Below are 15,852 nucleotides of genomic sequence, written 5' to 3'. Positions count from 1 at the left end.
TTGTAGCAACAACTGTAAAACAACAAATGTAAAACAACAACTATAAAACAACAACGACTTTCCACCAACAACTGAATAACGTCACTACTCCAACAACGACTTTCCAGCAATAACTTAGCAACAATTATAATAACAGCTTTCCAGCAACAACTTTCCAGCAGCAAGTTTGCAACAATTTTCTCAAATCTTTCCAGCAACAACTTTATAAATATTTTAACAACTTTACACCAAAAGTTTTATAACAATTTCCTCACAACTTTCCAGCGATAACTTTATAAGTATTTTCTCACTACACTTTTACAACCATTATACAACAATTTCCAGCAACGGTTTTAACAACAGAGAAGGCGATGGCCGCGTGGTATTGATTGCTGGACTATTAATTCAGAAACTCAGCTAATATTTGGGGGCCTGGATTTGAATCCCGCCATCGCAGGTGGTGAAATTTGAATTCAATAAAAAATATCTGGAATTAAGAATCTATGGATAACCATAAAATCATTGTCAATTGTCAGAAATGTGGTTCACTAATGTGCTTTAGGAGAAGAAAATCTGCTGTCCTTACTGGTCATGTGACTCCAGAGCCACAGCAAGATGATTGACTCTCAACTGCCCTCTGCACAAGGGCAACGAGGGGTGGGCAATAAATGCTAGCCAGCCAGTGATGGCGGTGTCCCACAAATTGAATAAAAAAACATAAGAACATGTTCTTCACAGTTTTCCAGCAACAATTTTAGAACAAAAACTTCCCAGTCATAAATTTCTAGCAACAACTTTTCAACAACAACATCACTATAAAAGAGTTTTTGTCCAAATGTGCCATGTTTGAGAACCTATCTCTCCATTCACTCCAAAAGCTCGGGATTTCAAATAAACCTGTTGGACTTTAACCTGGTGTTGTGATACTTCTTACTGTGCCCATATCAGTCCAGCACCAGTATCTCCACATCTTAAAAACCTAGATCAGGGAATCAAGGAACGAAAAGCCCATTGTATTATCGCTGGTTCTATGAAGGTACAATATACCAAGTTCCACAGTCCTGCCATTTCCCATGACCCTGCATGTTCTTTCTCTTCAGATAATAATCCAGTTGCCCTTTGACAGTCTTGAATTGAGCATGTCTCCGACACACTGTATGCTATGGATCACCGACCCTGGTAAAAGTCAGCAGGTGACTTTGGGAGAACTTAGGACATCAATGTTGTCCACATGATTTTTGGGCGTTGATGATCAGATTCGGTGATGCATCAAATCATGATGAGCGAGACCACCTGGCCCCCGCAGGCTTCTTCTGCCATTGTTGTCGCGATGACAGCTTTCCTTCAACTGCTCTGCCACGGAGGACCTTTCGAGCTGAGTTTTTGTCTAGCATAAAGCCCCCTTGGTGCTAAATGGTGACCTTGCCAAACAGGAGCAAGGAACTCCTGATGCCATCTCCCAAGGAATGGTAAGAGTGCACAAACCTCTCTGCCATGAGACCTACAGAAAAGAATGCTTCCCACCACTTAGCTCAGGAATGGCATGAAAGCTGTCATCCAATTCTGTCCATCAGCCACCTGCTCTATTTCTCCCCGGCAAATCTGAGATTCAGCTACTTTGTCTGTAAACCTGCCATCACATTTGATCTTGTGAGAATCTTCCAACCTCAAGCTCCAGAATTCCTCATAGGATCCCTACAATGCAGATGGAGGCCATTCAGCTCATTGAGCCTGCACTGGCTACAATCCCACCCAGTCCCTATTCCCCATAATGCCATGTATTTACTCTGCTAATCCACCTGCCACTAAGGGTCAATTTAGTGTGGCCAATCAACCTAACCCACACATTTTTGGACTGTGGGAGGAAACCGGAACACTTGGGGGAAACCCAGGCAGACACGGGGAGAACATACAAACTCCACAGAAAGTTACCTGAGGTGGAATTGAACCTGGGTCCCTGGTGCTGTGAGACTGCAGTGCTAACTCCTGTGTAACCATGCAGCTCCTGTCTCTCTCTCTCTCTCTCTCCTCCTTGACAATGGTCCTTGCAACCTACTTCTGTGACCAAACTTTGAAACATCTGACCTGGGCAGCACTCCTTGTGCAAAAATCACAAAGAGTCATCATCCAGGTTCAGCAAGTAATCAGGAAGGAAAATGGAACGTTAGTTTACTGCAGGCAGGATTAAGAGTTGGGAAATCTTGCTACAACTCTGTGGGATATTGGTGAGACCATTACCTGAAGCATCGCGTCCAGTTCTGGTCTCCTTACTTGGAGAGGGATATACTGACATCAAGGACTGTTCAGGAAGATTCACGGGGGCCGATTCCTGGCATGAAGTTGGGGGGGGGCGGGCGGCGGTGGGGTGGCGGGTGTCTGATCAGGAATGGTTTGAACAGGTTAGGGCTGGAACGCATTGGAGTTCAGAAGAATAAGACGGGACCTTTTTGAAACATATCAGACACTGTGGGGGAGAGGGGTTTGTAGTTGACAGGTGGAAGCTGGAAGGATGTTTCTCTCCCTTGTAGGGAAAATCTAGAACTGGGGGGGGGGGGGGACAGTTTCAGAATGAGGGGGTCTCCCGTTGAAGATGGAGATGAGGAGGAATTTCTTCTCTCTGGGGGAGTTAGTCGGTGGAATTCTTCCCCCCCAGAGAGACAGTGGGAGCTGTGACTTATTGAATAGATTTCATAGAATCATAGAGTGCCAAAGGAGGCCATTTGGCCCATTGAGTTAGCACCGACTACAATCCCATCCAAGCCCTATCTCCATAACCCCAACCCCATATTTACCTTGCTAACCACCCTCCCCCCCCACCCCACCATCACGAAGGGGCAATTTAGCATAGCCAATCCACCTATCTCACACCTCTTTGGACTGGGAAGAAACCAGAACATCCGCAGGAAACATACGCAGACATGGGGAGAAAGTACAAACTCCACACAGACAGTGACCCAAGCCGGGAATCGAACCCAAGTCCTTGGCGTTGTGAGGCAGCAGTGCCAACCGCTGTGCCACCTGGTTGGGGCTGAGGTAGAGATTTGATTGACAAAGGGGTCAAGGGTCATGGGGGTGGGCAGCAGAGTGGAGTTAACTTTACAATTAGATCAGACATGATCATAGCAATGGCGGAGCAGGCTTCAGAGACCCAAACACCTGACCCTGCTCAGAATCAGATTTTGTTTTATAATGTTCCTGTGAAGCATTTTCATGCCATTTCATGACCTGAAATGCGCTAAATAAAGACAAGCTGTTGCTATTACATAATGCCCAAGTTCTCACAATGAAGAAATAGTCAAGAAAGAGATTCAGGGCAGCAATGACATGGACTGCGATGCAAGAGAGCAATCGTTATTGACATTGTGCTGCTCCTGGCTGGGATTGCTTTTCTCATTGAAACCCGAGGAAAAGAACACACCATTTATTTCATTTATTCTCACAAATACATTGCAGCACAATTGTCATAACTTACTCTTGAACAATTACATTTTCTCAAGGAAGGATCCACAATATCAAACACATTTCACAACTAATATACAGAGTGAAATACAGAGCTTGTGTTCAATTTCAACTCCAAAGGCTTGAGCACAAAATCTAGACAGACAGTCCGAGTGGAGTACTGAGGGAGTGCCACACTATCAGAGGGTCAGTAATGACGGAGTGCTGCACTGTCGTAGGGTCACTACAGAGGGAGTGTTACACTATTAGAGGGTCAGTACTGAGGGAGTGCCACACTGTCAGAGGGTCAGTACTGGGGAAGTGCCGCACTGTCAGAGGGTCAGTACTGAGGGAGTGCCACACTGTCAGAGGGTCAGTACTGAGGGAGTGCCGCACTGTCAGAGGGTCAGTACTGAGGGAGTGCCACACTGTCAGAGGGTCAGTACTGAGGGAGTGCCGCACTGTCAGAGGGTCAGTACTGAGGGAGTGCCACACTGTCAGAGGGTCAGTACTGAGGGAGTGCCACATTGTCAGAGAGTCAGTAATGAGGGACTGCTGCACTGTCGTAGGGTCACTACAGAGGGAGTGTTGCACTAATAGAGGGTCAGTACTGAGGGAGTGCCACACTGTCAGACAGTCAGTACTGGGGAAGTGCCGCACTGTCAGAGGGTCAGTACTGAGGGAGTGCCGCACTGTCAGAGGGTCAGTACTGAGGGAGTGCCGCACTGTCAGAGGGTCAGTACTGAGGGAGTGCCGCACTGTCAGAGGGTCAGTACTGAGGGAGTGCCACACTGTCAGAGGGTCAGTACTGAGGGAGTGCCACACTGTCAGAGGGTCAGTGCTGAGGGAGTGCCGCACTGTCAGAGGGTCAGTACTGAGGGAATGCTGCACAGTAAGAGGTTCAGTACTGAGAGAATGATGCACTGTCAGAGAGTCAGTACTGAGGGAGTGCTGCACTGTCAGAGGGTCATGCTAAGGGAGTGCCGCACTGTCACAGGGTCAGTACTGAGGGAGTGCCGCACCGTCAGATGGTCAGTACTGGGGGAGTGTTGCACTGTCAGAGGGTCAGTACTGAGGAAGTGCCACATTGTCAGAGAGTCAGTACTGAGGGAGTGCTGCACTGTCAGACGGTCAGTACTGAGGGAGTGCCGTACTGTCAGAGGGTCAGTACTGAGGGAGTGCCGCACTATCAATGCGTCAGTATTGAGGGAGTGCCACACTGTCAGGGTCAGTACTGAGGGAATGTCGCACTGTCAGAGGGTCAGTACTGATGGAGTGTTGCACTATCAAAGAGTCAGTACTGAGGGAGTGCTACACTGTCAGAGGCTCAGTACTGAGGAAATGCCACACTGTCAAAGTGTCAATACTGAGAGAGTGCTGCACTGTCAGAGGGTCAGAACTGAGGGAGCACCGCACTGTCAGAGGGTCAGTACTGAGGGAGTGCCGCACTGTCAGAGGGTCAGTACTGTGGGAGTTCCGCACTGTCAGAGGGTCAATACTGAGACAGTGCTGCACTATCAGAGGGTCAATACTGAGAGAATGCCGCACTGCCAGAGGGTCAGTACTGAGGGAGTGCTACACAGTGGAGGGTCAATGAGGGGATGCAGTCTTTTCAGAGAAATATTAAAATGAGACCCCACCTGTCCTCTGGGGAATGTAAGAATCCACAGCTACCATAAACAGTTTTCCCTTATGTTTTGGGTCAATATTTATTGATTGAGCAACATCACGAAACAGGTACCTGATCATTGACACATTGCTATAGGTGGGACTTTGCTACAGGCTCTGACTCATTATGACAATGACTACAGATCAAAATGGTACTGACATTCTGCACCATGCAGCAGGGGGATAACAGTAAGAGCCTTTGTATTTCTTTTATATGTTGTTTATCCATTACTCTCCAGTGCTCACTGATCCCGGATCCAATCATGCTTCATTTCTAATATTTTTATAATGGTGTTCGAACCCCTCCATAGCCTCACACCCTCCCTATCTCTGTAACCTCCTCCAGCCCCTACACTCCTCCCTATCTCTGTAACCCCTTCCAGCCCCTACAACCCTCCCTATCTCTGTAACCTCCTCCAGCCCTACAACTCTCCCCATCTTTGTAACCTCGTCCAGCCCCACAACCCTCCCTATCACTGTAACCTCCAGTCCATACAACCCTTTCTGTCTGTAACCTCCCCCAGACCTACCTATCTCTGTAACCTCCATCAGTCCAACAATCCTCCCTATCTCTGTAACTCATCCAGTCCCTACAACCCTATGTCTGTGACCTCCCCCAAGGATCTGAGATCTTTGCACTGATCCAATTCCATACCCCTGTCCATTCCTCAATTTCCATTGCTCCACCATTGGAAAGGTTGAGACTATCAAGCAACTTTGAAGCAAGGGCAGGAATTAAGACATTGATGGTCTTGGAGTCAGTGTCAGAGAGCAAGCAACAGGGGAGATGGGTCAACAAGGATTAAGACATGAGTCGGAGAATTTTGGATGAGCTTAGCTTTATGGGGGTGGCAGAGCAAGTAAAAACCATGTGAAGTTACACCATGCCAGCATCCATCAGCCACAACCATTCCACACATCTTGATGGTTAGGGTCTCGTCACATGGAACACGGGGCCAACTTTCGACCTGGAGATGCAAGATTTGTATCTGGCAGTACACAGGACATGGTGGACAAAGACCCCCCTCAGCGCACTTCCAAAATCCTTCTTCCTCAATGCGTAGACCATCGGATTGATGAGCGAGTTGAGATGCGATAGGGCCACCATCAAGTTCCCCAGCCAGGAGGGCAAGCTGCAGGCAGGGCAGAAGAAGACCAGGCTGTTCATCACATTGAGGGGCAACCAGCAGAGGCAGAAGAGGCCCACCATCAGGAAGAGGGTCTTGGCAGTCTGGATTTCGCTGCGCTTGGCCGATCGGAACTGCTGATTGTTGAAGTACTGGCGGATGATGCAGAATGAGTCTGTGTAAATCCCGAACATAACCGAGAGGGGCAGGAGGATGCAGCAGAAGAATATGAAATAGACCATGTAGTTGTAGGAGATGACACGGCGGAACGAGCAGGGGCCAACGGCCATCCAGCTGCCATTAGCGGGTCTCGTGACATCGAATGGTCGAGGGAAGAAGCCCAACAGAGAGATCTTATCCCTCAGGCTGGACTTCTCAGCAGGAACACTGACATTGGCCGTCAAGGCAATGAAGGTGTCGGAGCGATTCCACCCCATCACCGGGGTGAAGCCAATGATCAGCGCGGAGATCCCGCAGAGGGAGAGCGCCATGGCGATGCGCTTCTTGGTGACCAGGATTCTGTACCTGGGGAACAATTGAAAAACGAAATGAGGAAGAGTTTAATTCGATGGTGCCATCGCTGGAACCCTGCCATGCACTTCCTCCAGTTTAGCTACAGGATTACATATCCCTTTAAAGAAAAGGCTCTAGGCAGCATCACAGCACATTCCTTCACCATCAATAAAGTGTACTGACCTCAGCAGCTTCAAAAAAGTGGCACTCCCTGAGTACTGACCCTCTGACAGTGCAGCACTCCCTCAGTATTGACCCTCTGACAGTGCAGCACTCCCTCAGTACTGACCCTCTGACAGTGCAGCACTCCCTCAGTACTGACCCTCTGACAGTGCGGCACTCCCTCAGTACTGACCCTCTGACAGTGCAGCACTCCCTCAGTACTGACCCTCTGACAGTGCGGCACTCCCTCAGTACTGACCTTCTGACAGTGCGGCACTCCCTCAGCACTGACCCTCTGACAGTGCTGCACTCCCTCAGCACTGACCCTCTGACAGTGCGGCACTCCCTCAGCACTGACCCTCTTACAGTGTAGCACTCCCTCAGCACTGACCCTCTGGCAGTGCGGCACTCCCTCAGTATTGACCCTCTGACAGTGCAGCACTCCCTCAGTACTGACCCTCTGACAGTGCAGCACTCCCTCAGCACTGACCCTCTGACAGTGCAGCACTCCCTCAGCACTGACCCTCTGACAGTGCAGCACTCCGTCATTACTGACCCTCTGACAGTGCGGCACTCCCTCAGCACTGACCCTCTGAAAGTGCAGCACTCCCTCAGCACTGACCCTCTGACAGTGCAGCACTCCCTCAGCACTGACCCTCTGACAGTGCGGCACTCCCTCAGCACTGACCCTCTGACAGTGCGGCACTCCCTCAGCACTGACCCTCTAACAGTGCAGCACTCCCTCAGCACTGACCCTCTGACAGTGCGGCACTCCCTCAGCACTGACCCTCTTACAGTGTAGCACTCCCTCAGCACTGACCCTCTAACAGTGCGGCACTCCCTCAGTATTGACCCTCTGACAGTGCAGCACTCCCTCAGTACTGACCCTCTGACAGTGCAGCACTCCCTCAGCACTGACCCTCTGACAGTGCAGCACTCCCTCAGCACTGACCCTCTGACAGTGCAGCACTCCCTCAGTACTGACCCTCTGACAGTGCGGCACTCCCTCAGCACTGACCCTCTGACAGTGCGGCACTCCCTCAGCACTGACCCTCTGACAGTGCGGCACTCCCTCAGCACTGACCCTCTGACAGTGCGGCACTCCCTCAGCACTGACCCTCTGACAGTGCGGCACTCCCTCAGCACTGACCCTCTGACAGTGCGGCACTCCCTCAGCACTGACCCTCTGACAGTGCGGCACTCCCTCAGCACTGACCCTCTGACAGTGTAGCACTCCCTCAGCACTGACCCTCTGGCAGTGCGGCACTCCCTCAGTATTGACCCTCTGACAGTGCAGCACTCCCTCAGTACTGACCCTCTGACAGTGCAGCACTCCCTCAGCACTGACCCTCTGATAGTGCAGCACTCCCTCAGCACTGACCCTCTGACAGTGCAGCACTCCCTCAGCACTGACCCTCTGACAGTGCGGCACTCCCTCAGCACTGACCCTCTGACAGTGCGGCACTCCCTCAGCACTGACCCTCTGACAGTGCAGCACTCCCTCAGTACTGACCCTCTTACAGTGTAGCACTCCCTCAGTACTGACCCTCTGACAGTGTGGCACTCCCTCAGTACTGACCCTCTGACAGTGTAGCACTCCCTCAGTACTGACCCTCTGACAGTGCGGCACTCCCTCAGCACTGACCCTCTGACAGTGCAGCACTCCCTCAGCACTGACCCTCTGACAGTGCAGCACTCCCTCAGCACTGACCCTCTGACAGTGCAGCACTCCCTCAGCACTGACCCTCTGACAATGCGGCACTCCCTCAGCACTGACCCTCTGACAGTGCGGCACTCCCTCAGCACTGACCCTCTGACAGTGCGGCACTCCCTCAGCACTGACCCTCTGACAGTGCGGCACTCCCTCAGTACTGACCCTCTGACAGTGCAGCACTCCCTCAGCACTGACCCTCTGACAGTGCGGCACTCCCTCAGTACTGACCCTCTTACAGTGTAGCACTCCCTCAGTACTGACCCTCTGACAGTGTGGCACTCCCTCAGTACTGACCCTCTGACAGTGTAGCACTCCCTCAGTACTGACCCTCTGACAGTGTGGCACTCCCTCAGTACTGACCCTCTGACAGTGTCGCACTCCCTCAGTACTGACCCTCTGACAGTGTGGCACTCCCTCAGTACTGACCGTCTGACAGTGTGGCACTCCCTCAGTACTGACCATCCAAAATGGTGACTCCTTATCCTGAGACTTTTACTCCTTAGTTTTAGGCTCTCCAGTTGAGTAATCAAAATCAGGAATTAGAGAAGTGCTGAGATCTCGGATAGTTGTGGAAACTGGTAGGAGTGCAGAGATAAGGAAGGTTTTTGGGGCTGGATAGGGAGAGTTGTCGGGGTGGAGGAAGTTATAGAGATAGGGACAATGGGAGGACAGACAGAGGGAGGGAGTGTCAGACTAGTGGAGTTGGGTCTGTGTCAGCGCCAGATGAAATGGCCAAAACCTTTCTGCTTTACCTGCTTGGCTGTCGGATTTTCAGATGGGTGTTGATTGCGATAGCCAGGAGCACAAAGACAGAGAACTGTGTAGTGATGAGCGGGAAACAGGCGAGGAGCAGACAGCCAGAAAAACAGATGGTGAGGTCCAGACTCAGCAGGATGGAGCAGGGGACAGCCAGGGCCCCCACACTCAGGTCTGCCATGGCCAAGCAGGCGATCAGGTAGTTTGTCAACGTCCTGAGTTCTCTGTGTAAGTACACGGTGGCACAGACCAGCAAGTTGATACAAATGACCCCCACACCAAGGGCAACCTCCAGAGCAATGAACACACCGTCCAGCCCCATTGAACCAGGCAACCTTTCCATCAGCCGGTCACTCTCCAATGCTGTCTGCTTCTCCCGAGCTGTGGTAATAAAGGCTCTGTGCTTGTCCCGTGCTTAACAACCTCAGTGGAAACTGTCAGGAGATTGATGTATAAGTGCATTGAAATGCTGATAACCAGATAGGCACGTTCACAGGATGGGGGTTACAGAGGAATGGATAATCACAGGAATCATTATAGTAATTCAGCACCAGGGGCAAGGGCGGAGGCGGTTGAGTGCAACTCACTGGCAAAGCATTGGCTTTTCTCCTCCACTGCGGTGGAGTTTATTGTCACAAATCGAGATTTCAGACAAATTTCTTCTCAGTTTCAAGTGGTAGCGTTCTGCAAGGGGCTGGTGAAACAAAGCCTGCGTTGTGCATTAAAGAAGCACTCAGGGCCGCTTATCAGATGACAAGGCACTCCAGAGCAAACATTGGCAACTGTCAGTGAGTAAAGGAAGTTCACTGAATCAGGCAGATAATTCACAGCGTCACCTCTGGTCAGGTTCTGAGATCAGCATAGGCCGTTGCTAAGAGATTGCAAATTGACACCAAGGCATAATGTGGACTTTGAAAAGTGCAACTGAGATCTATAAGTGATAGTTGGTGTCTCCATTGGACTGCGGTAATGTGTTTCATGGCAGAGGAACCGTTCCCAACTCACAGCATTGCAGACCAAGCAGATGCACATTTACTTCTCTTTTTGTTGCTATGTTTTTGGTGCTGGGGGCCATCTGCAAATTGCAATGAACATCAGCCAATGTCAACATTGAAGAGAATCACACTGGACCTAAAGCTCCCGCTACACTTCCTCATCAAACACTCCCAGAACAGGTACAGCACGGGCTTGGATAGAATAAAGCTCCCTCGACGCTGTCCCCATCAAACACTCACAGGACAGGTACATCACAGGGTTAGATAAAGAGTAAAGCTCCATCTACACTGTCCCCATCAAACACTCCCAGGACAGGTACAGCACGGGGTTAGATACAGAGTAAAGCTCCCAGTACACTGCCCCCATCAAACACTCCCAGGACAGGAACAACACGAGGTTAGATACAGAGTAAAGCTCCCTTGAAACTGTCCCCATCAAACACTCCCAGGACAGGTACAGCACGGGGTTAGATACAGAGTAAAGCTCCCTGTACACTGTCCCCATCAAACGCTCCTAGGATAGGTACAGCACGGGATTAGATACAAGTAAAGTTCCCTCTACACTGTTCCCCATCAAACACACCCATGACAGGTACAGCATGGGGTTAGATACAGAGTAAAGCAAAATATTTTACTTCAGGTACAAATCTAATTCTCTTTTGAATGCCCCAGTTGAATCTGCCTTCATCACACTTTAAGGCAGTATATTCCAGATCCTATCCAATCACTAATTAAGGATATTTTTCTTTCATTCCTTCTGAACATTGTGGCATAGCCACCTTTTCCTTACCTGCTCTAATTACCCTCTTGAACCTCTTGAACTACTGTAGTCTATTTACTGCCGGTCTTTTCAGTGTTGTCGATGTTGCTTCTTTAAATTGCTGTCCTCTGCATCGCGTTCCTAATATCGATGGGCAAAGTTTGTCCCTATTTATTCCATCTAGACTCCTCGAGATATCTATCAAATCTCTTCCCTAAATTCTCTTATCCAAAAAGAACAGCCCCACCTTCTCCAATTTATCTGTATAACTGAAGTTGCCCTGGAACTTTTCCTGCGCTCTAATGGCTTCACATCCTTCCTAAAGTGTGGTACACAGCAGTGGTACACGTAACTTGATTTATCCACTGTTTTCTGAGCCTTCACTTTCAATGATTTGTGCACAGATTCACATACTCTTAACATAATAAACAAGGAAAACTTTGGATTATCATTAGGGCATACGAACATATGATTTGGGAGCAAGGATAGGCTACTCTGCCTTTTATGCCTGCACTACCGTTTGAAAAAATGTAGCTGATCCAAATGTAACCTCAGCTTTGCAGCCTAACTCTGATAATCTTTCTTCCCCCATCCATAATCTATCCACCTCTGACTTAAAACTGTTTGAATACTATACAACCTTAGCACTGAGAGAACATGCAGATAAAAAACATTGAGTTCCTTTCCTAGTTTGTCTTCTTTAGGTAGGCCCATTGCATCCTCGACTTTATACAGAGGACCATAGCACACAAGTCTACTGACCAAGAACTGGAAAGGGGATTAGAATAGGTAAGTGCTTGATAGTCAGCACAGACACAATGGGCCGAACAGCCTCCTTCTGAGCTGTAAAACTCTTTGCCTCTATATGGGAAGAAAAAAGAGGTTATGATAAGCCTGTATAAATCCTGAAATAAGATCAAAGGACACTGGGAAAATACAGCTGGTCTGACAGCATCCATTAGGAGAGAAAGCAGAGTTTGCATTTTGAGTCCTCTTGACTTTTGAACGGAGGGAGAATATGCTAGATTTTAAAGTTTAGCTGTGAGAGATTGCAACAAAACATAGCAAAGTCAAGAACAAGAGATAGTCTAGGGTGTGTGTGTGTGTGTGTGTATTCGGGGGGGAGGTGCGGCAGTGGTGGTGTTGCATTGAGGTAATACATGTATGGGATATTTCACAGAAAAGGTTTAACCTGGAGAAGAAAGGTCACAATCTAAAGCTGCTGAAGTCAGCGTTGAGTCCTGAGGGCTGCAATGTGCCCAACTGGAAGATGAGTTGCTGTTCCTCCAGCTTATGGGAGGAGTATTGTCACTGGACTAGTAATCCAGAAACCCAGATCAAGTTCTGCAGACCTGGGTTTGAATTACAGCATGGAAAATGGTGAAATTTAAATTCTATAAAATCTAGTATTAAAAGCCTCATGGTGACCATGAAACCACTCTCATTTATCATAACAACCCATCTAATTCACTAACGTCCCTTTAGGGATGAAAATTTGTCATCCTTACCAATAAATGCCCATCCCTAATGAACAAAAAGATTATGAGGAAAAGATTCAATAAATAAGAGATGAATGAAATAAAAGAGTAAAAGAAAATGAATAAAAGATTGTGTCACGTTTCACTGGAGCACTGCAGTCAGCTAACATGGACAACTCGGCTTGGAAGGAAGGTGCTGAGTTACACTGGTCAGAAATAGGAAGGTTGGGGTCCTGCAGATTGAGCGAAGGTTTGGTTTCAATGTAAGTAGTGTGCCCAATTCTGAGCTCAGTGACTCAAGGAGATCGTGGAAAAGCGAAAATTGGGAATGAGAGTGGCAAGGGTGGTAGGAGAGTAGGAATAACTGGGCTGCAGGTAGCTAGCAGAGGCTGGGATGAGCTGAATGGTCTATGAGGGCATGACACCAACATTTCATTCTCTCATTCATTATTGACATAATGCTTGATATGGCAGAAAGTGAAGGTGTTGTGGACATTTACAACTGTGAACGAGAATTTCACTCACAGAGGGTCAACATGTACAGAGGAGCAACATGTCTTTGTGCGTGATGCAACTTTGGAGGCATACTTATGTGGAAACATGACAATACCACTTTGTGAATTCAGAGCTATGTTTTATAACATCAGCAAAAGATCCACAGATCAATTCCAGCCAGATCAAAGACGAGTTTCAGATATTAAATATTAATTCCTCGTGTCTGAGCTGAGGATTGCAGTGTTGGTCTACTACCTCGCAATCATGACAAGAACCGTATTATGTCTATTTTTGCAACATTTTATTAATCATTTTTAAACAATTGGGATTAGAAATGCTAAATAAAATGCAACAATAACATTCCTGTTGGCTATTGATTTCCTGTTCATTTTGATGTTCCTACCATCCATAGCTTCCATTCCAATAGTAGTTTGGGAGCACAAGTTATTTGCTGAGAATATGAGTTTAAAACATCAATGCAACCTTCAAAGAGCCCACAGTCACATTTCCAACAAATCTTCAGGTACCTAACCTTTAAACAAAGGAACAACTTCTAGTTACGTGATGAAGTCAGTCGAATGTCTACGTCTCAGAATAATATTAAAGTTTAAAGGAGACGTATGAGGCAGGTTTTTTTCTGACACAGACAATGTTGGGGGGGGGCCTGGAACTCGCTGCCAGGGGAAGTAGTCGAAGCAAATAGATAGTGACTTTTAAGGGGTCATCATGACAGCTACATGAGTTGGGTGGGAATAGAAGGCTATGGTCCCCGGAAGGGTAGGGCGTTTTAGTTCAGCATGGTCTGCGCAGGTTTGGAGGGGCCGAAGGGCCTGTTCTTGCGCTGTAATTTTCTTTGTTCTTTGTTCCAAGATGGCGGACTGCACCAGTCCGGCAGTAAAGTCAGGAAGAAACATCAACCTAGGACGTGTCCAAATGGCGTGTGTGTGTGTGTGTGTGTGTGTGGGGGGGGGTGCGATGGCTGGACACCAATGTAAGGTGGAAAGTTGAGTTCCAATTAAATCGATACCGATCGGTGAAACTGAAGTCAAACACACGCTGATGATTTCCACTAACATATTGCACACCTCCCGCGCCCCACCCCTGCGGGGGATGGTCGCTCTCACAGTCCAGGCGTGTCGGGGGCGTGGTGTGTCGCAAGCACATGCCGCCGATTGGTTCAGGGAGCCAAGGGGCGGGGCGGATAGATAGCGCCTGCGCGGTAGGTTCGAGGGAAGAGGGGGGGCCCGTGAGCACGTGCGCCGTACTCGTCCGAGCGCTTGCGCACTGACCGTGGAGTGAATAGGAGCGCGCGCGTGTGGGCTCCTGCGAAAGCGTTGGTGAATCGGGGCGCCTGCGCACTGGGATGCTGCTTTGTCGAGGCGGGAGCAGTCTCGTGCACGCGAGGGGGGGGGGGAGAGAGTCGGTTAGAAGCGCCTGCGCATTGGGTGGGGGTATGAAGACAAAAAGGCGCAGCGATTGAAGCGGGGAGGTTAAGGGGCTGCGTGGTGCGGGGTGGGGTCATCGAGCGAACTGTGCAGTCTGTTGAGCGCATGCGGCTTGGGGTGCGGTGATGGGGCACACAACAATGATGCCTGTACAGTGGGGTGTGGTCGCGTACAGCACACGCGCTACGGCCGGGGGGGGCCACGGGCGCGCAGCAGCACAGCAATGGGATCGGGCAAGCAATGACGCCTGCGCAGTGGAACAGTCTTGGGGGAAGGGGCAACGGCGACTGCGCGGTGGGGTATGCTGTTTGGGGCGGCGGGGGGGGCGGTGACCGCGCACGATGGCGTCTGCGTATTGGGACATAGTATTGCTTTGTCTAATGCACGTGCAGCTTGAGGCGTCGGGGAGGGGTACAAAATGGCGCCTGCGCCGTGGGGCGTGGCGGTGGGTTGGGCACACCATGGCGTCTGCGCAGTGCGGTTTTAGGCTGGGCAGGAGCTCGAGCGCCAGTTTGGTGTCTGTTTTGGCGCGCTTTTCCGTTTTACTTTGCAACAGCCGCTTTATTGTGTCAATTTCAGGGCGAAGCAAAATTCGCCCCTGTCTCGCTAAATAACCACAATCCCGGCTAAACGTGAGGAGAACCCACCCTCAACTCGGTGAACAAAGCCGTTCGCCATAATATTTGCCGCCTTCTTGGATTTTAACATAGCTTAAAAGAAGTTGGCATTAATTGTCCCGAAAAAGCTATCTGGGGAGGCAGGTATTCTCAAGCTCCATCTCTAGTTGGTGTGTCTTCAGCTGAATCAATTGCCCAATGCAAAAACTATCGAGGTTTGCGTGTCTGTACCAATATATAAATGTGTTTTCAGGCAATTGTGGCAGTGTTTGTTCTGAAAAAACGTTGACTGTTGTAATAATCACCAGATAAAATTTCTTAGATAATCTGGTGGCCAATTTGAAAAGAACTAAGTGTCACTAGATTTAGCACTTCAGAGGTATAGAACACTTTCCCAGCGTTTTTTGGTTTCAGATTCCAACATCTGCTGTAATTTGCTTTTATACACACATTCTTAAATTTGTAACAGATTTACATTTTTATGAGGAGGTGTAAAATTATGCTGAAGTTTTCTTACGAGGCTTGACATTTCAAGAATTTTGTTTCTTTAATGTTTTATGATCATTCAATAATTACTTGAAGATTTTCTCCTTGAAGAAAGCAGTTTGGTCACCTCAAAGCTGATTGTAGTGATTTTTGATGTGGTTACAGGACAAAACTGAATTTTACTTAATTGAGTCTCGATTTTCTGATAAATTTTATTTG

The 15,852-nt window shown here is 48.8% G+C and overlaps 1 protein-coding gene across 1 annotated transcript; it reads right to left on the bottom strand.

Annotated features, from left to right (window-relative positions):
• Positions 1-6,013: 6,013 nt before the first annotated feature.
• LOC145337584 (adenosine receptor A2b) lies at positions 6,014-14,249 on the bottom strand. The gene is made up of 4 exons (XM_080182376.1): positions 14,171-14,249; positions 9,354-9,738; positions 6,585-6,737; positions 6,014-6,506 (listed from the first exon to the last, which is right to left on the bottom strand). The coding sequence occupies exons 1-4, from the start codon at positions 14,247-14,249 to the stop codon at positions 6,014-6,016; spliced, it is 1,110 nt and encodes a 369-aa protein (XP_080038502.1).
• Between the last annotated feature and the right edge of the window lie 1,603 nt (positions 14,250-15,852).

Source organism: Carcharhinus amblyrhynchos, unplaced genomic scaffold, assembly GCF_965287045.1.
Source record: "Carcharhinus amblyrhynchos unplaced genomic scaffold, sCarAmb.v2.hapA scaffold_53, whole genome shotgun sequence".
Classification (NCBI taxonomy): Eukaryota; Metazoa; Chordata; class Chondrichthyes; order Carcharhiniformes; family Carcharhinidae; genus Carcharhinus; species Carcharhinus amblyrhynchos.
This window is presented reverse-complemented; position numbering and strand designations above follow the sequence as displayed.